At 43.5% G+C, this 20,984-nt stretch overlaps 1 protein-coding gene across 2 annotated transcripts in view; it reads right to left on the bottom strand.

Moving 5' to 3' along the window:
* The window catches only part of tnr (tenascin R (restrictin, janusin)), a gene marked incomplete at its 5' end in the record, with an annotated part of 342,772 nt that overhangs the window by 16,403 nt on the left and 305,385 nt on the right, over positions 1-20,984 (bottom strand). For both annotated transcript variants that reach the window (XM_079818631.1, XM_079818630.1), the window contains 3 exons: positions 1,081-1,232; positions 2,909-3,041; positions 18,333-18,463. In XM_079818631.1, the coding sequence (XP_079674757.1) occupies positions 1,081-1,232; positions 2,909-3,041; positions 18,333-18,463 (416 nt within the window). The remainder of the gene's footprint in view (positions 1-1,080; positions 1,233-2,908; positions 3,042-18,332; positions 18,464-20,984) is intronic.

Genomic DNA, 20,984 nt, shown 5'->3' on the forward strand with positions numbered 1-20,984 from the left:
TTCTCCACTGGTCCTTCATGACCCTGTGGCCGGTTCTCCACTGGTCCTCCATGACCCTGTGGCCGGTTCTCCACTGGTCCTTCATGACCCTGTGGCCGGTTCTCCACTGGTCCTTCATGACCCTGTGGCCGGTTCTCCACTGGTCCTTCATGACCCTGTGGCCGGTTCTCCACTGGTCCTTCATGACCCTGTGGCCGGTTCTCCACTGGTCCTCCATGACCCTGTGGCCGGTTCTCCACTGGTCCTTCATGACCCTGTGGCCGGTTCTCCACTGGTCCTTCATGACCCTGTGGCCGGTTCTCCACTGGTCCTTCATGACCCTGTGGCCGGTTCTCCACTGGTCCTCCATGACCCTGTGGCCGGTTCTCCACTGGTCCTCCATGACCCTGTGGCCGGTTCTCCACTGGTCCTTCATGACCCTGTGGCCGGTTCTCCACTGGTCCTTCATGACCCTGTGGCCGGTTCTCCACTGGTCCTCCATGACCCTGTGGCCGGTTCTCCACTGGTCCTTCATGACCCTGTGGCCGGTTCTCCACTGGTCCTTCATGACCCTGTGGCCGGTTCTCCACTGGTCCTCCATGACCCTGTGGCCAGTTCTCCACTGGTCCTCCATGACCCTGTGGCCGGTTCTCCACTGGTCCTCCATGACCCTGTGGCCGGTTCTCCACTGGTCCTCCATGACCCTGTGGCCGGTTCTCCACTGGTCCTCCATGACCCAGATGCTCTGACCCATCACAATCTGGCCCAAACTCGCTCAAATCCTTACGCTTGCCCATTTTTCCTGCTTCTAACACATCAACTCTGAGGACAAAATGTTCCCTTGTCTAATATATCCCACCCACTAACAGAGATCATCAGTGTTATGCCTGATCGGTGTGTACATGCCCCATTAAGATTTGGTTGGTTAAGCTAAAACAGCATGTTTCTTCTAGCCAAGTTTGCTTGTGAACAGCATGGCTACAGAGATGCAGGTCTTTTCAACAGGGGCTAGTCGTATAATATGGCATTTGTGTAAATCATACATTGTGCCGAACGTACAGACAATACAGACAGGGTTCAGATGTCAGATCTCTCACTCACTATCCAGCCGCCTCCATCGGTGCTCATGTCGCAGTAAACCTGCACACCTTGGCTGAGGTCTCTGTTGATGTAGATGGTGTAGATCCCGCTCAGGGTTTCTCCATTCAGGAGGTGTTGCGCACAGTTCTGTGGCGTGGGAAACAATCGGTTTCCTGCGGAGGAAAAGGGTTGAGAAACATCCAAAACAACAGAGCAAAAGAAAGCGAAGGGTCACTGGCAGGTTAAAGGGTTAGTTCACCCAAAAATGTAAATTGTGTCATTAATGACTGATCCTCATGTGGTTGGACACCCGTCAGACCTCCGTTCATCTTCAGACACAAATGAAGATATTTTAGTGTAAAGCTGATGCTGAGAAAGGCTTCAGATAGGCCTCCATTGGCATTCAGTACATTTACACTCACAAGACCCATAAAAGGCACTAAAAACGTCGTTACAAAGTCCATCTCACCACAGTGACTCTACAATAATTTAACGATGCGACGACAATAGTTTTTGTGCGCAAAAAAAAATCAAAATAACGGCTTTATCCAACTTGTTCTTGTCTTCCGTGTGTGTCTCCACGACGCATGCGTGAGAATATGAGCAGATCCGGCATTCGGACACATGACCCAGAAGAGATTTGTTCACAAGCAGAGGAAGACGCGCGTATCTCAGCTGTTGAATTCTACATTGACATATTTTGATTTTTTTTTGCGCACAAAAACTATTGTCGTCGCATCGTAAAATTATTGTAGAGTCACTGTGGTGAGATGGACTTTGTAACAACGTTTTTAGTGCCTTTTATGGGTCTTGTGAGTGTAAATGTACTGAATGCCAATGGAGGCCTATCTGAAGCCTTTCTCAGCATCAGCTTTACACTAAAATATCTTCATTTGTGTCTGAAGATGGAGGAGGTCTGACGGGTGTCCAACCACATGAGGGTGAGGAATTAATGACACAATTTACATTTTTGGGTGAACTAACCCTTTAATGAGCGCTGATTTGGCATGACAATGGAGCGTAAATGTATTGATTTCTACCTGAGAAGTTATGAAATGCTATCTTTGGAGGCGCTTGTGCAGTCCCTCCAGAAAAACGTGATTATGCGATCGCATCATTTAATGCATAATCAGCCAAAGTCTGCATATTTATGCGGGGGCCGCATTTTTTCAAATATGCCGCACTTTCGCCGCATAAATTGCCTATTTCCGCGTGCATAATATGCGGGGCTAGCATGATTTCATAATCCCTGCATTTTCCACAGCGATTTGGAGCGTTATGAATCAGTGAGTCGATTCAGCGATTTGGAGCGTTATGAATCAGTGAGTCGATTCAGCGATTTGGAGCGTTATGAATCAGTGAGTCGATTCAGCGGTTTGGAGCGTAATGAATCAGTGAGTCGATTCAGCGGTTTGCATCGCCAAAGTCACGTATTTCAGCAGTTTGACACATATTCCTTTTGTAAAGCTACAGAACTGGTATGACTCAATGTTTTGTAAATTTGAGCCGTGTGTTTATTAAGGTCTTCAATAAATGTTTTTCATCAAACCGCAGTTTTTGCAAGTTCCCGCAATTTTATGGCATAAAATTGCATGAATATCCCGCATTTTCCATCGCATTTTTTAAGAAAACGTGCCGCATAATCAAGGATTTTTGCCCGCAACAATAAAAAAAAAGCTGCATTTTTCTGTAAGGACTGCGTGTGAAGTCACAGAAACACAATGTAATGAATGAGGGTGAACAGATGCACTGAATGTGTGCTGATTTGTACTTGATGACGCTGATGGGTGATAGTGCGCTTTTTGTACCAAATGTGGTGAAGTTTGCAAGAGATGTTGCAGATTTTCACCTGTGGTGAAAGAAGTAGAAACAATGGCGCTGGTCTCTAATCCTCTGGCGGCTTGCAGTCTCACAGTGTATTCAGTGGTCTCGGCCAGCCCCTCGAGACGCATCCATGTGTCTTCAGCATCTAAGATCAGCTCCTGAAACACAATCAAACACAGTCTGCTGATCCGCCTCTGTTCAAACACCACAGACCCAAACTACACAAAGAACAGCACGGTTTGGTGGAAAACACGCCTGGAGATACAAATAACAGCAGCTCTTAGCATTGTGGGTAGGAGAGATATTACTCATAAACACACAGAACACAGATCACAATCACTTTAGGAACTGCCTGGCAAATTGTTGCTGTTTTCCATGCAAGGCTTTTCCTCCCAGTGTTTTTCTCCCGTGTGATTGGCAGCTCTAGAGCCCATGATGGGGGAGGACGGCTCTTATCAGGCACTGGTGCTGCCGGGGAGAAACCGCTTTCTATTTTGGTCTTTAGCTCATGACAGTTCACTTCCCGTCTTTTGTTTTTTTTGAAAAACTCACTATTATCGAACTAATGTGCCACACATTTTCTGTGCCTTTACTCTGAGGATTTACCGGAGACCTTGAGGGATGTGCCACACACACAACGTTTGATTCCATATTCATCCTTTCCAAGGGAAACTCACAGCTTTTCATTAATGTGCAATCTGAATTATGCAGCGCAGCAGAGTTTTAATGAAGTTGCATTGAGGTTTGTCAGTGTGCAGAGGATATTGAGCAGGTAATTGTATTAGGGAAGTTGTTTCTCATTTTGATTCCTTCACAATCCTGAATCTGAAACATATAGTAGATGTAGATGAGAATGTACACTCTAAAAAAATGCTGGGTTAAAAACAACCCAAGTTGGGTTGAAAATGGACTAACCCAGTAATCGGGTTGTTTTAACCCAGTCAATGGGTCGTTTTAACCCAGCGGTTGGGTTAAATGTTTTCTTAAAACAACCCAATCGCTGGGTTAAAACAACTCAATTGCTGGGTTAGTCCATTTTCAACCCAACTTGGGTTGTTTTTAACCTAGCATTTTTTAGAGTGTATACACTGGGAAAAAAAGTGTGTTGGATTTACATGATTTAATGTACATCGGTCCCACATGAATCAATTAAGTTAAACAAACATAATTTGTTCATGTAACTTCAACAGCATAGAATGAATACATTTTAAGTGATTTAATTAAGTCGCCTCAAAGTGAATTTTATACGGCTCCCTGACATGATTCAGGCATTCAATTTCATATATTCATTCATCCACTTCAAATTCATATATTTTAATGTTACACAACTGAATGACATTGGTTGTTTTAGTCCACAGCCTAAGCAAAAGCTTCACACTCTAAAAAAAGCTGGGTCGAAAATGGACTAACCCAGCAATTGGGTTTTTTTAACCCAACCGCTGGGTTAAAACGACCCATTCACTGGGTTAGTCCATTTTCAACCCAACTTGGGTTATTTTTAACCCAGTATTTTTTAGAGTGCACTCTTCTCCACAATGGAAAAATAATAATTCCGACATAATTGAATATTAAACACTATTAAACACAATCAAGTCTCCCCCTTTCTCATCTTGCTCAAAAATACAAAAAATAACAACATTTACTCTCTCTTGATTTAGCCATTTGCAAAGCATGCTGGGAACTAACAAGCCCCGCCCAGTTTCAGTTAATGCAACACAATATATTTGTGTAATCTCAACACTAACGGATGTTTAATTAAACTTCAATTTGACTGATATTTAAGTGGATTTAACACAATCAAGTTAAGTTAGGACAAAATGTATTTTAGTTGTGTTGCTTTAGCTCATTTTAATTAAGAAATTTGAGCAGTACAAATATTTTTTTTTCAGTGTAGTAGATGTAGATGACACTGTATTATTATTTTTGGCAATTTCCATATTGTCTGTTATTATCAAAACTCTCAGCATTAGATGCAAACCTCTTTCTAATGTAGGGGTGTCCAAACTCCGGCCCGCAGGCCAAATGCGGCCTGGGGATGAATTTCAAACGGCCCACAGCGTGTCTATTAAAATATATTATATGTGGCCCACCACGCATAATTTACAAATTGTGCAGTTTCACAATGTCAACACAAGGTGGCAGTTCTCAATTTTATGCCAGGGAAACATTAACGCGCCAAATGCAGAAGAAACAGCGCTACTTAAGCGTTCGAGTTCGGCGTAGAGGTCGGTACAAGATGCAAATCTCTCTGTGATTTGATTTAGTTGAGTTTAAAGCCAGTTGAAATTGCGCTGACTTAACCAACAACACTAATCAGGAGAAACATTGAGCCGATCCAGTTTCAACCAACATTATCATGTGTTTACTGTGGTAACACTCCGGGGTATTTTGTCAGAAATGTAGGTTAATATCTAATTTTATTACATTTTTAATGTAGGCGTATTAAATGAGAAATAAAGGCCGAATTACAGACACATTTTGTCATAAACTTGCAGGTGCATTTGTATTTATATTACATGTATTTATAGACTAAATACCATAAAGCCATTCTAGATATAGAAATAATATTTTTTATGTTTTACCTTGTAGTGACATGTGTGCACTGCAAAAAATGCTTGAAAATCTCTTGTTTCTTGTCGGAATATCTAATAATTCTTAAATCAAGTTGTATTCAGTATATAAGTAAAATTACATATGACGTTTTTTCTTGTTTTCTGGAAAATCAAATAAAAATGAAGTGAGTTTTTGCTTAAAACAAGCTAAATTATCTGCCAATCGGGGAGGGTAAGAAAAAATGATCTTTTCTTAACCCATTGGTAGATAATTGAGCTTGTTTTAAGCATTCATTTCAATTTTTTCCCCCAGAAATCAAAAATAATATTGTATGATATTTTACTTATCTAGTAGAAGCATATTTGGACTGTAAAAACGACAAAAATACTCAGTAAGAAAAGCATTTTTTGCAGTGTGGTTTCACCTGTGGGGATCTAAGTAGAGTTCTCGTTAATATAAATAAGAATAGAGATATAAAACTCTTAAATTTCACCCTTTAAAATTGAGGTTGTTGAAAGTTTTTTTTAATTTACATCGGTGTCCAATCTTAAGCTACACTCTAAAAAATGCTGGGTAAAAAATAACCCAAGTTGGGTTGAAATTGGACTAACCCAGCAATTGGGTTGTTTTAACCCAGCGATTGGGTTGTTTTAAGCAAACATTTAACCCATTAAACAACCCAAATGCTGGGTTTAAACAACCCAATTGCTGGGTTAGTCCATTTTCAACACAACTTGGGTTATTTTTAACCCAGCATTTTTTAGGGTGTACTCTACTGTCAAGCTTTTGTCAAATCTGTCATGTTTCCATGAAACAACATGTCATATATTTATATATAATCGAAAAGGAACCGGCCCCAAGTGTGTCCACAGCATAGAATCTGGCCCCTTTTATAAACGTTTGGACGCCCGTCTCTAATGGAAAGAGAAAGTGTTCATGCCTGAAGCACAGCAGGGTTTATATGATCTCCACTGACACCCACTGGACAGATACACACACTAACTGTTGACTCCCAGGTCATAGTGCTCTCATCATTTATTGTGTACATGTGCATGACAACATAAATCTCAAGATTATAATCCATAACCTCATTTTTGTATGCATTTTTTCCAGTCAGGCTGTTTAACTAAAGATGACTTTATAGGATCATGCATTAAAAGTAATGCAATTATTTGAAACAGATACTGTATCTACTGTATCATTTCAGGGAAGTCTTTATAGATTTTGAAATGAGGATTTAATTAATATGAATGAGCAACATCAAAGAAAGCTTTTCAGATATGCATATTTAAAAGATCGAACGGCTCCTTTAGATTATTTATCTCTGTGGAACGTAGTTAAAGATTTTATAAGATCAGGCTGTAGTTCAAATCTGAAATGCAATGAGCAGAAAAACGTGAACGGCACATATCAAAACCACCAATAAAACATTCACACTCTAATGCATGCATTTATGTCCTTTTGCGTTTTCTAAATATGTGTAACAAATTGCATTACTTTATATCTGTATTTGTAACTCAAGGTAAAATCCACATGATGCTTGCCTTTCGAAATGTTCACCTTTTGATTATGATTGTTGCCTCTAGTAATTATTTGTCTGATTTTTAATTTCCAACTCTTTTAAGCGAGCAATATAGTAATTTTAAACAATAGTTGGGTTAAATAAAACTACCCAGTATGTTGGGTTGGGCAAACATTTAACAACCACTGGGTTTGTCCATTTTCAACCCATTCCTTGGGATAAAACAACCCAACTGCTGGGATAAAACAACCCAACTGCTGGGATAAAACAACCCATTCGCTGGGATAAAACAACCCAACTGCTGGGATAAAACAACCCATTCGCTGGGATAAAACAACCCAACTGCTGGGATAAAACAATCCATTCGCTGGGATAAAACAATCCATTCGCTGGGATAAAACAACCCAACCGCTGGGCTAAAACAACCCAACCGCTGGGATAAAACAACCCAATTTCTGGGCCGCTGGGCTAAAACAACCCACTTTCTGGACTAAAACAACCCAATCGCTGGGCTAAAACAACCCAATCACTGGACTAAAACAACCCAATCAATGGACTAAAACAACCCAACAGCTGGGCTAAAACAACCCAATCACTGGACTAAAACAACCCAATCACTGGACTAAAACAACCCAATCACTGGACTAAAACAACCCAATCACTGGACTAAAACAACCCAACAGCTGGGCTAAAACAACCCAACCACTGAACTAAAACAACACAACAGCTGGACTAAAACAACCTAACCGCTGGACTAAAACAACCCAACAGCTGGGCTAAAACAACCCAACCGCTGGACTAAAACAACCCAATCACTGGACTAAAACAACCCAACAGCTGGGCTAAAACAACCCACACACTGGACTAAAACAACCCAAACACTGGACTAAAACAACCCAACAGCTGGGCTAAAACAACCCAACAGCTGGGCTAAAACAACCCAACCGCTGGACTAAAACAACCCAATCACTGGACTAAAACAACCCAACAGCTGGGCTAAAACAACCCAACTGTTGGGCTAAAACAACCCAACCGCTGGGCAAAAACAACCCAATCACTGGGCTAAAACAACCCAACCGCTGGACTAAAACAACCCAATCACTGGGCTAAAACAACCCAATCACTGGACTAAAACAACCCAATCACTGGACTAAAACAACCCAATCACTGGACTAAAACAACCCAATCACTGGACTAAAACAACCCAACAGCTGGGCTAAAACAACCCAACCACTGAACTAAAACAACACAACAGCTGGACTAAAACAACCTAACCGCTGGACTAAAACAACCCAACAGCTGGGCTAAAACAACCCAACCGCTGGACTAAAACAACCCAATCACTGGACTAAAACAACCCAACAGCTGGGCTAAAACAACCCACACACTGGACTAAAACAACCCAAACACTGGACTAAAACAACCCAACAGCTGGGCTAAAACAACCCAACAGCTGGGCTAAAACAACCCAACCGCTGGACTAAAACAACCCAATCACTGGACTAAAACAACCCAACAGCTGGGCTAAAACAACCCAACTGTTGGGCTAAAACAACCCAACCGCTGGGCAAAAACAACCCAATCACTGGGCTAAAACAACCCAACCGCTGGACTAAAACAACCCAATCACTGGGCTAAAACAACCCAACCACTGGGCTAAAACAACCCAACCGCTGGGCAAAAAATCAAAACCACCAATAAAACATTCACACTCTAATGCATGCATTTATATCCTTTTTGGTTTTCTGCATATGTACCACATCACACTGGTGTATATGTGCACTGGTGTATCTGTGCACTGGTGTATCTGTGCACTGGTGTATCTGTGCACTGGTGTATCTGTGCACTGGTGTATTTGTGCACTGGTGTATCTGTGCACTGGTGTATCTGTGCACTGGTGTATCTGTGCACTGGTGTATATGTGCACTGGTGTATCTGTGCACTGGTGTATCTGTGCACTGGTGTATATGTGCACTGGTGTATATGTGCACTGGTGTATATGTGCACTGGTGTATATGTGCACTGGTGTATATGTGCACTGGTGTATCTGTGCACTGGTGTATATGTGCACTGGTGTATATGTGCACTGGTGTATCTGTGCACTGGTGTATATGTGCACTGGTGTATATGTGCACTGGTGTATGTGTGCACTGGTGTATATGTGCACTGGTGTATATGTGCACTGGTGTATATGTGCACTGGTGTATCTGTGCACTGGTGTATATGTGCACTGGTGTATCTGTGCACTGGTGTATCTGTGCACTGTGTATCTGTGCACTGGTGTATCTGTGCACTGGTGTATCTGTGCACTGGTGTATCTGTGCACTGGTGTATATGTGCACTGGTGTATATGTGCACTGGTGTATATGTGCACTGGTGTATCTGTGCACTGGTGTATCTGTGCACTGGTGTATCTGTGCACTGGTGTATATGTGCACTGGTGTATCTGTGCACTGGTGTATGTGTGCACTGGTGTATGTGTGCACTGGTGTATGTGTGCACTGGTGTATGTGTGCACTGGTGTATATGTGCACTGGTGTATATGTGCACTGGTGTATATGTGCACTGGTGTATCTGTGCACTGGTGTATATGTGCACTGGTGTATCTGTGCACTGGTGTATCTGTGCACTGTGTATCTGTGCACTGGTGTATCTGTGCACTGGTGTATCTGTGCACTGGTGTATCTGTGCACTGTGTATCTGTGCACTGGTGTATCTGTGCACTGGTGTATCTGTGCACTGGTGTATCTGTGCACTGGTGTATATGTGCACTGGTGTATATGTGCACTGGTGTATATGTGCACTGGTGTATCTGTGCACTGGTGTATCTGTGCACTGGTGTATATGTGCACTGGTGTATATGTGCACTGGTGTATCTGTGCACTGGTGTATATGTGCACTGGTGTATATGTGCACTGGTGTATATGTGCACTGGTGTATCTGTGCACTGTGTATATGTGCACTGGTGTATATGTGCACTGGTGTATATGTGCACTGGTGTATCTGTGCACTGTGTATATGTGCACTGGTGTATATGTGCACTGGTGTATCTGTGCACTGGTGTATCTGTGCACTGGTGTATATGTGCACTGGTGTATATGTGCACTGGTGTATATGTGCACTGGTGTATATGTGCACTGGTGTATCTGTGCACTGGTGTATCTGTGCACTGGTGTATATGTGCACTGGTGTATCTGTGCACTGGTGTATCTGTGCACTGGTGTATATGTGCGCTGGTGTATCTGTGCGCTGGTGTATCTGTGCGCTGGTGTATCTGTGCGCTGGTGTATATGTGCGCTGGTGTATATGTGCGCTGGTGTATCTGTGCGCTGGTGTATCTGTGCACTGTGTATATGTGCACTGGTGTATATGTGCACTGGTGTATCTGTGCACTGGTGTATCTGTGCACTGGTGTATATGTGCGCTGGTGTATCTGTGCGCTGGTGTATCTGTGCGCTGGTGTATCTGTGCGCTGGTGTATATGTGCGCTGGTGTATATGTGCGCTGGTGTATCTGTGCGCTGGTGTATCTGTGCACTGTGTATATGTGCACTGGTGTATATGTGCACTGGTGTATCTGTGCACTGGTGTATATGTGCACTGGTGTATATGTGCACTGGTGTATCTGTGCACTGTGTATATGTGCACTGGTGTATATGTGCACTGGTGTATATGTGCACTGGTGTATCTGTGCACTGTGTATATGTGCACTGGTGTATATGTGCACTGGTGTATATGTGCACTGGTGTATCTGTGCACTGGTGTATATGTGCACTGGTGTATATGTGCACTGGTGTATCTGTGCACTGGTGTATATGTGCACTGGTGTATATGTGCACTGGTGTATATGTGCACTGGTGTATCTGTGCACTGGTGTATATGTGCACTGGTGTATATGTGCACTGGTGTATCTGTGCACTGGTGTATATGTGCACTGGTGTATATGTGCACTGGTGTATATGTGCACTGGTGTATATGTGCACTGGTGTATCTGTGCACTGGTGTATCTGTGCACTGGTGTATATGTGCACTGGTGTATCTGTGCACTGGTGTATCTGTGCACTGGTGTATATGTGCACTGGTGTATATGTGCACTGGTGTATCTGTGCACTGGTGTATATGTGCACTGGTGTATCTGTGCACTGGTGTATATGTGCACTGGTGTATATGTGCACTGGTGTATCTGTGCACTGGTGTATATGTGCACTGGTGTATATGTGCACTGGTGTATATGTGCACTGGTGTATCTGTGCACTGGTGTATATGTGCACTGGTGTATATGTGCACTGGTGTATCTGTGCACTGGTGTATATGTGCACTGGTGTATCTGTGCACTGGTGTATATGTGCACTGGTGTATATGTGCACTGGTGTATCTGTGCACTGTGTATATGTGCACTGGTGTATATGTGCACTGGTGTATATGTGCACTGGTGTATCTGTGCACTGTGTATATGTGCACTGGTGTATCTGTGCACTGGTGTATCTGTGCACTGGTGTATATGTGCACTGGTGTATATGTGCACTGGTGTATATGTGCACTGGTGTATATGTGCACTGGTGTATCTGTGCACTGGTGTATATGTGCACTGGTGTATATGTGCACTGGTGTATCTGTGCACTGGTGTATATGTGCACTGGTGTATATGTGCACTGGTGTATATGTGCACTGGTGTATATGTGCACTGGTGTATCTGTGCACTGGTGTATCTGTGCACTGGTGTATATGTGCACTGGTGTATCTGTGCACTGGTGTATCTGTGCACTGGTGTATATGTGCACTGGTGTATATGTGCACTGGTGTATCTGTGCACTGGTGTATATGTGCACTGGTGTATATGTGCACTGGTGTATATGTGCACTGGTGTATCTGTGCACTGGTGTATATGTGCACTGGTGTATCTGTGCACTGGTGTATATGTGCACTGGTGTATCTGTGCACTGGTGTATATGTGCACTGGTGTATATGTGCACTGGTGTATCTGTGCACTGGTGTATATGTGCACTGGTGTATATGTGCACTGGTGTATCTGTGCACTGTGTATATGTGCACTGGTGTATATGTGCACTGGTGTATATGTGCACTGGTGTATCTGTGCACTGTGTATCTGTGCACTGGTGTATATGTGCACTGGTGTATATGTGCACTGGTGTATATGTGCACTGGTGTATCTGTGCACTGGTGTATATGTGCACTGGTGTATCTGTGCACTGGTGTATATGTGCACTGGTGTATCTGTGCACTGGTGTATATGTGCACTGGTGTATATGTGCACTGGTGTATCTGTGCACTGGTGTATATGTGCACTGGTGTATATGTGCACTGGTGTATCTGTGCACTGTGTATATGTGCACTGGTGTATATGTGCACTGGTGTATATGTGCACTGGTGTATCTGTGCACTGTGTATATGTGCACTGGTGTATATGTGCACTGGTGTATCTGTGCACTGGTGTATCTGTGCACTGGTGTATCTGTGCACTGGTGTATATGTGCACTGGTGTATATGTGCACTGGTGTATATGTGCACTGGTGTATCTGTGCACTGGTGTATCTGTGCACTGGTGTATCTGTGCACTGGTGTATATGTGCACTGGTGTATATGTGCACTGGTGTATCTGTGCACTGGTGTATCTGTGCACTGGTGTATCTGTGCACTGGTGTATATGTGCACTGGTGTATATGTGCACTGGTGTATATGTGCACTGGTGTATATGTGCACTGGTGTATCTGTGCACTGGTGTATATGTGCACTGGTGTATATGTGCACTGGTGTATCTGTGCACTGGTGTATATGTGCACTGGTGTATATGTGCACTGGTGTATCTGTGCACTGGTGTATATGTGCACTGGTGTATATGTGCACTGGTGTATCTGTGCACTGGTGTATATGTGCACTGGTGAATCTGTGCACTGGTGTATCTGTGCACTGTGTATCTGTGCACTGGTGTATCTGTGCACTGGTGTATCTGTGCACTGGTGTATATGTGCACTGGTGTATATGTGCACTGGTGTATATGTGCACTGGTGTATATGTGCACTGGTGTATCTGTGCACTGGTGTATCTGTGCACTGGTGTATCTGTGCACGTATATGTGCACTGGTGTATATGTGCACTGGTGTATTTGTGCACTGGTGTATATGTGCACTGGTGTATCTGTGCACTGGTGTATCTGTGCACGGGTGTATCTGTGCACTGGTGTATTTGTGCACTGGTGTATCTGTGCACTGGTGTATTTGTGCACTGGTGTATCTGTGCACTGGTGTATCTGTGCACTGGTGTATCTGTGCACTGGTGTATCTGTGCACTGGTGTATCTGTGCACTGGTGTATCTGTGCACTGGTGTATATGTGCACTGGTGTATCTGTGCACTGGTGTATCTGTGCACTGGTGTATCTGTGCACTGGTGTATCTGTGCACTGGTGTATCTGTGCACTGGTGTATCTGTGCACTGGTGTATATGTGCACTGGTGTATATGTGCACTGGTGTATATGTGCACTGGTGTATCTGTGCGCTGGTGTATATGTGCGCTGGTGTATATGTGCGCTGGTGTATCTGTGCACTGGTGTATCTGTGCACTGTGTATATGTGCACTGGTGTATATGTGCACTGGTGTATATGTGCACTGGTGTATATGTCTACTGGTGTATTTGTGCACTGGTGTATCTGTTCACTGGTGTATCTGTGCACTGGTGTATCTGTGCACTGGTGTATCTGTGCACTGGTGTATATGTGCACTGGTGTATATGTGCACTGGTGTATTTGTGCACTGGTGTATATGTTCACTGGTGTATCTGTGCATTGGTGTATATGTGCACTGGTGTATATGTGCACTGGTGTATTTGTGCACTGGTGTATATGTTCACTGGTGTATATGTGCACTGGTGTATATGTGCACTGGTGTATATGTGCACTGGTGTATATGTGCACTGGTGTATATGTCTACTGGTGTATTTGCGCACTGGTGTATCTGTTCACTGGTGTATCTGTGCACTGGTGTATCTGTGCACTGGTGTATCTGTGCACTGGTGTATATGTGCACTGGTGTATTTGTGCACTGGTGTATATGTGCACTGGTGTATATGTGCACTGGTGTATATGTGCACTGGTGTATCTGTGCACTGGTGTATATGTGCACTGGTGTATCTGTGCACTGGTGTATATGTGCACTGGTGTATATGTGCACTGGTGTATCTGTGCACTGGTGTATCTGTGCACTGATGTATCTGTGCACTGGTGTATATGTGCACTGGTGTATATGTGCACTGGTGTATATGTGCACTGGTGTATATGTGCACTGGTGTATCTGTGCACTGGTGTATCTGTGCACTGGTGTATCTGTGCACGTATATGTGCACTGGTGTATATGTGCACTGGTGTATTTGTGCACTGGTGTATCTGTGCACGTATATGTGCACTGGTGTATATGTGCACTGGTGTATTTGTGCACTGGTGTATATGTGCACTGGTGTATCTGTGCACTGGTGTATTTGTGCACTGGTGTATATGTGCACTGGTGTATATGTGCACTGGTGTATCTGTGCACTGGTGTATCTGTGCACTGGTGTATCTGTGCACTGGTGTATTTGTGCACTGGTGTATCTGTGCACTGGTGTATCTGTGCACTGGTGTATCTGTGCACTGGTGTATATGTGCACTGGTGTATCTGTGCACTGGTGTATCTGTGCACTGGTGTATCTGTGCACTGGTGTATCTGTGCACTGGTGTATCTGTGCACTGGTGTATCTGTGCACTGGTGTATCTGTGCACTGGTGTATATGTGCACTGGTGTATCTGTGCACTGGTGTATCTGTGCACTGGTGTATCTGTGCACTGGTGTATCTGTGCACTGGTGTATCTGTGCACTGGTGTATCTGTGCACTGGTGTATATGTGCACTGGTGTATATGTGCACTGGTGTATCTGTGCACTGGTGTATATGTGCGCTGGTGTATATGTGCGCTGGTGTATCTGTGCACTGGTGTATCTGTGCACTGTGTATATGTGCACTGGTGTATATGTGCACTGGTGTATATGTGCACTGGTGTATATGTCTACTGGTGTATTTGTGCACTGGTGTATCTGTTCACTGGTGTATCTGTGCACTGGTGTATCTGTGCACTGGTGTATCTGTGCACTGGTGTATATGTGCACTGGTGTATATGTGCACTGGTGTATATGTGCACTGGTGTATTTGTGCACTGGTGTATATGTTCACTGGTGTATCTGTGCATTGGTGTATATGTGCACTGGTGTATATGTGCACTGGTGTATTTGTGCACTGGTGTATATGTTCACTGGTGTATATGTGCACTGGTGTATATGTGCACTGGTGTATATGTGCACTGGTGTATATGTGTACTGGTGTATATGTCTACTGGTGTATTTGCGCACTGGTGTATCTGTTCACTGGTGTATCTGTGCACTGGTGTATCTGTGCACTGGTGTATCTGTGCACTGGTGTATATGTGCACTGGTGTATTTGTGCACTGGTGTATATGTTCACTGGTGTATATGTGCACTGGTGTATATGTGCACTGGTGTATATGTGCACTGGTGTATCTGTGCACTGGTGTATATGTGCACTGGTGTATCTGTGCACTGGTGTATATGTGCACTGGTGTATATGTGCACTGGTGTATCTGTGCACTGGTGTATCTGTGCACTGGTGTATCTGTGCACTGGTGTATATGTGCACTGGTGTATATGTGCACTGGTGTATATGTGCACTGGTGTATATGTGCACTGGTGTATCTGTGCACTGGTGTATCTGTGCACTGGTGTATCTGTGCACGTATATGTGCACTGGTGTATATGTGCACTGGTGTATTTGTGCACTGGTGTATCTGTGCACGTATATGTGCACTGGTGTATATGTGCACTGGTGTATTTGTGCACTGGTGTATATGTGCACTGGTGTATCTGTGCACTGGTGTATTTGTGCACTGGTGTATATGTGCACTGGTGTATATGTGCACTGGTGTATCTGTGCACTGGTGTATCTGTGCACTGGTGTATCTGTGCACTGGTGTATTTGTGCACTGGTGTATCTGTGCACTGGTGTATCTGTGCACTGGTGTATCTGTGCACTGGTGTATATGTGCACTGGTGTATATGTGCACTGGTGTATCTGTGCGCTGGTGTATCTGTGCACTGGTGTATATGTGCACTGGTGTATCTGTGCACTGGTGTATATGTGCACTGGTGTATATGTGCACTGGTGTATCTGTGCACTGGTGTATCTGTGCACTGGTGTATATGTGCACTGGTGTATATGTGCACTGGTGTATCTGTGCACTGGTGTATCTGTGCACTGGTGTATATGTGCACTGGTGTATCTGTGCACTGGTGTATCTGTGCACTGGTGTATCTGTGCACTGGTGTATCTGTGCACTGGTGTATCTGTGCAATGGTGTATCTGTGCACTGGTGTATATGTGCACTGGTGTATATGTGCACTGGTGTATCTGTGCGCTGGTGTATATGTGCGCTGGTGTATATGTGCACTGGTGTATATGTGCACTGGTGTATATGTGCACTGGTGTATATGTGCACTGGTGTATCTGTGCACTGGTGTATCTGTGCACTGGTGTATATGTGCACTGGTGTATATGTGCACTGGTGTATATGTATATGTGCACTGGTGTATCTGTGCACTGGTGTATATGTGCACTGGTGTATATGTGCACTGGTGTATCTGTGCACTGGTGTATCTGTGCACTGGTGTATATGTGCACTGGTGTATATGTGCACTGGTGTATATGTGCACTGGTGTATATGTGCACTGGTGTATATGTGCACTGGTGTATATGTGCACTGGTGTATCTGTGCACTGGTGTATATGTGCACTGGTGTATATGTGCACTGGTGTATATGTGCACTGGTGTATATGTGCACTGGTGTATATGTGCGCTGGTGTATCTGTGCGCTGGTGTATCTGTGCGCTGGTGTATCTGTGCACTGGTGTATCTGTGCACTGTGTATATGTGCACTGGTGTATATGTGCACTGGTGTATATGTGCACTGGTGTATCTGTGCACTGGTGTATATGTGCACTGGTGTATCTGTGCACTGGTGTATATGTGCACTGGTGTATCTGTGCACTGGTGTATCTGTGCACTGGTGTATATGTGCACTGGTGTATATGTGCACTGGTGTATATGTATATGTGCACTGGTGTATCTGTGCACTGGTGTATATGTGCACTGGTGTATATGTGCACTGGTGTATCTGTGCACTGGTGTATCTGTGCACTGGTGTATATGTGCACTGGTGTATATGTGCACTGGTGTATATGTGCACTGGTGTATATGTGCACTGGTGTATATGTGCACTGGTGTATATGTGCACTGGTGTATCTGTGCACTGGTGTATCTGTGCACTGGTGTATCTGTGCACTGGTGTATATGTGCACTGGTGTATATGTGCACTGGTGTATATGTGCACTGGTGTATCTGTGCACTGGTGTATCTGTGCACTGGTGTATATGTGCACTGGTGTATATGTGCACTGGTGTATCTGTGCACTGGTGTATCTGTGCACTGGTGTATATGTGCACTGGTGTATATGTGCACTGGTGTATCTGTGCACTGGTGTATCTGTGCACTGGTGTATATGTGCACTGGTGTATATGTGCACTGGTGTATGTGTGCACTGGTGTATCTGTGCACTGGTGTATCTGTGCACTGGTGTATATGTGCACTGGTGTATATGTGCACTGGTGTATCTGTGCACTGGTGTATCTGTGCACTGGTGTATATGTGCACTGGTGTATATGTGCACTGGTGTATATGTGCACTGGTGTATATGTATATGTGCACTGGTGTATCTGTGCACTGGTGTATATGTGCACTGGTGTATCTGTGCACTGGTGTATCTGTGCACTGGTGTATATGTGCACTGGTGTATATGTGCACTGGTGTATCTGTGCACTGGTGTATCTGTGCACTGGTGTATCTGTGCACTGGTGTATCTGTGCACTGGTGTATCTGTGCACTGGTGTATATGTGCACTGGTGTATATGTGCACTGGTGTATCTGTGCACTGGTGTATATGTGCACTGGTGTATATGTGCACTGGTGTATCTGTGCACTGGTGTATATGTGCACTGGTGTATATGTGCACTGGTGTATATGTGCACTGGTGTATATGTGCACTGGTGTATATGTGCACTGGTGTATCTGTGCACTGGTGTATATGTGCACTGGTGTATATGTGCACTGGTGTATATGTGCACTGGTGTATATGTGCACTGGTGTATATGTGCACTGGTGTATCTGTGCACTGGTGTATATGTGCACTGGTGTATATGTGCACTGGTGTATATGTGCACTGGTGTATCTGTGCACTGGTGTATATGTGCACTGGTGAGCTTGCCTTGCGACTGCCATCGGCTGCTCTGTAGGTCAGCATGTAGTTGTCGATGTCTGCGATGGGCGGCTGCCAGGAGATGAGCGCGCTCCGGTGGTTCATCTCACTCGCCGTCAGGTTCTGCGGAGCATCCATGGCTGATCAAACACACCACAGAATTAATCATGTTGGAATAAAGTCTCATTACCACATTTGACAGGCAACATTACACGACATTAGAAAAATGACCACATAGACGTCCACTGGACACACTGATTATAAAACACTAGTCATGTAGGGTTTACTGTAAATGTTGAGTTTTCTTGGTCAGATAATATTTGATTATGTTTGGACCACACACACGTTTCCTTTGTTTATTGAGCTGCTTTATGTGTTTTCCACCATTTTCATCATCATTCCTCCAGTCTCCAGTGTCACATGATCCTTCAGAAATCATTATAATATGAGGATTTGCTGCTCAAGAAACATTTATGATTTTTATCAATGTTGAAAACAGTTGTGCTGCCTAATATTTCAGTGAAAACCATGAAACATGTTATATTTGAAATAAATATCCATTAACACATTCAACTTTTGATCAGTTTAATGAGTCATTGCTGAAGGATTAGTTCAAACAATCCTTACCTACTCCAAACTGCATTAAAAAATATTAATGTATTCTGAAAAAAAATAATAATAATAATTTGACAAGCAACATTAACCTCATAACGGTCACCCCCCTTTTTGAGAATAGTCATGAAAATGCACTATCCAACTTAAAGGGCTGTAATTGAAGAATGTTTTGGACTATAGACCCATAGAGTTTGGTCTTGTTTTAAAGCAGACACTCTGCAGATTATTGCTGAAGTGAAAGCAATACAAAATATGAAAGTATGAAAAGGTTATGGAAGTTTAAATTTACTGTAAATGAAAAATATTGTACACAATATTTTTTCATTTTATATAAAATATATATTTTACAAAAAAATGCCATCTAAAATCAAAGCCATATGTCTAACCAAGTTGTTCCAAATTTGAAGTTGATATCACAAAAATTAAATTCCCCATGAGATCTTGTTTAGGCGCAGTACCAAACACAGCCACCGGGTGTCACACACTCCATCGATCGTAAAAAAATAAAAAACACTTTTTCCTGTAAATTTCTGTCCAAATATCACTTCCATCACAAAACAGTCCCCAAATATGGAACCTTGAGACGCAGACTTTTCCTACGATATGTGTCTTGTCAAGATTAGAAAAGATTTTGATTATAAAGTAGTTAAAATAAATGTTGCGATATGAAACATGACACCGCCCACTAGGGGGAGGAGCCCGCTAGAAGAATTTACAGAACCGTTTCCATGGTAACACAACGTCCGATTTCAAAACGGTTTTCACAGGATGAATTTTGAGTTCGTAAGCTTTCGAATGATAATTACTAAAATATATGATACGAAAAAAAGGCGATCAAAAAAGAGCATCAGGCGTCCCACCAGGGGACGGTGACATTTAAGGGGTTACATTTGCAAGTCCTCCATTTGTTTTGGAGGGCATTTAATATATGTGACCCACAACACCAGTCATAAGGGAGATGTACAGCTCATCTTCATCTGAATAAATAATCTCTCACTGATGTATGGTTTGTTAGGATAGGACAATATTTGAACATCTGAGGGTGCAAAAACATTTAAATATTGAGAAAATCTCCTTTAAAGTTGTCCAGATGAAGTCCTTAGCAATGCATATTACTACTGATAATACATTTATGATATGAACATTGACCAAATATCTTCATGGAACATGATCTTAATATCCTCATGATTTTTGGCATAAAAGAAAAATGGATCATTTTGACCCATACGATGCCACAGATATACCCGTGAGACGCAGCACTGCTGTTGAGGTCAAGGGTCATATATATAATTGTTCTCTCTTTTTATATCATCATTTTCCTGCAGCTCCCGAGTATTTAGTCACATGACATTCATGACAGACGTGATTGGCTCAAAACAACCTGTCTTCAGAAATCATGAACGGCAGATTTCCCAGCGGTCAAAGCTAAAGCTACTGAGATGAACGGGGATGATCTCAGACCATGACAAGAGCATGTTTACAATGCCCATCCTCCACCTGACATTCAGATGCTGTGTGTGTGTATCGTGTGTGTGTGTGTTTGGAGCTGTGTCAGCACACCCGCTGGAGGCGTGTACACTGCTAGCTCGCCTGAGGACAGAATAAATCACATGGTTGTGTGTGTAGTGTGTGTTTCAGGCACACTGACAGATCCACTTCAGAGGGAAGACAATTAGTGTGTGTTCACCGGCATCCTGTCTCTCAATGTGATCTCTTATCAGTCAACATGCCACTCTCCCTCCAGCAGAGCACCAGCACACACACACACACACACACACACACACACACACACACACACACACACACACACACACACACACACACACACACACACACACACACACACACACACACACACACACACACACACACACACACACACACACACACACACACACACACACACACACACACACACACACACACACACACACACTTTCCTTTCATACTACAATTGCTGATGCTTCTTTTGCATGTCTTCAGAAGTCATCTGCTGTCTATGTGCAGAAAAACTGATGTATTATTGTTTTTTTCCCCGGTGTGTTG

The sequence above is a fragment of the Gobio gobio genome (assembly GCF_949357685.1).
Source record: "Gobio gobio genome assembly, chromosome: 6".
Lineage (NCBI taxonomy): Eukaryota > Metazoa > Chordata > Actinopteri > Cypriniformes > Gobionidae > Gobio > Gobio gobio.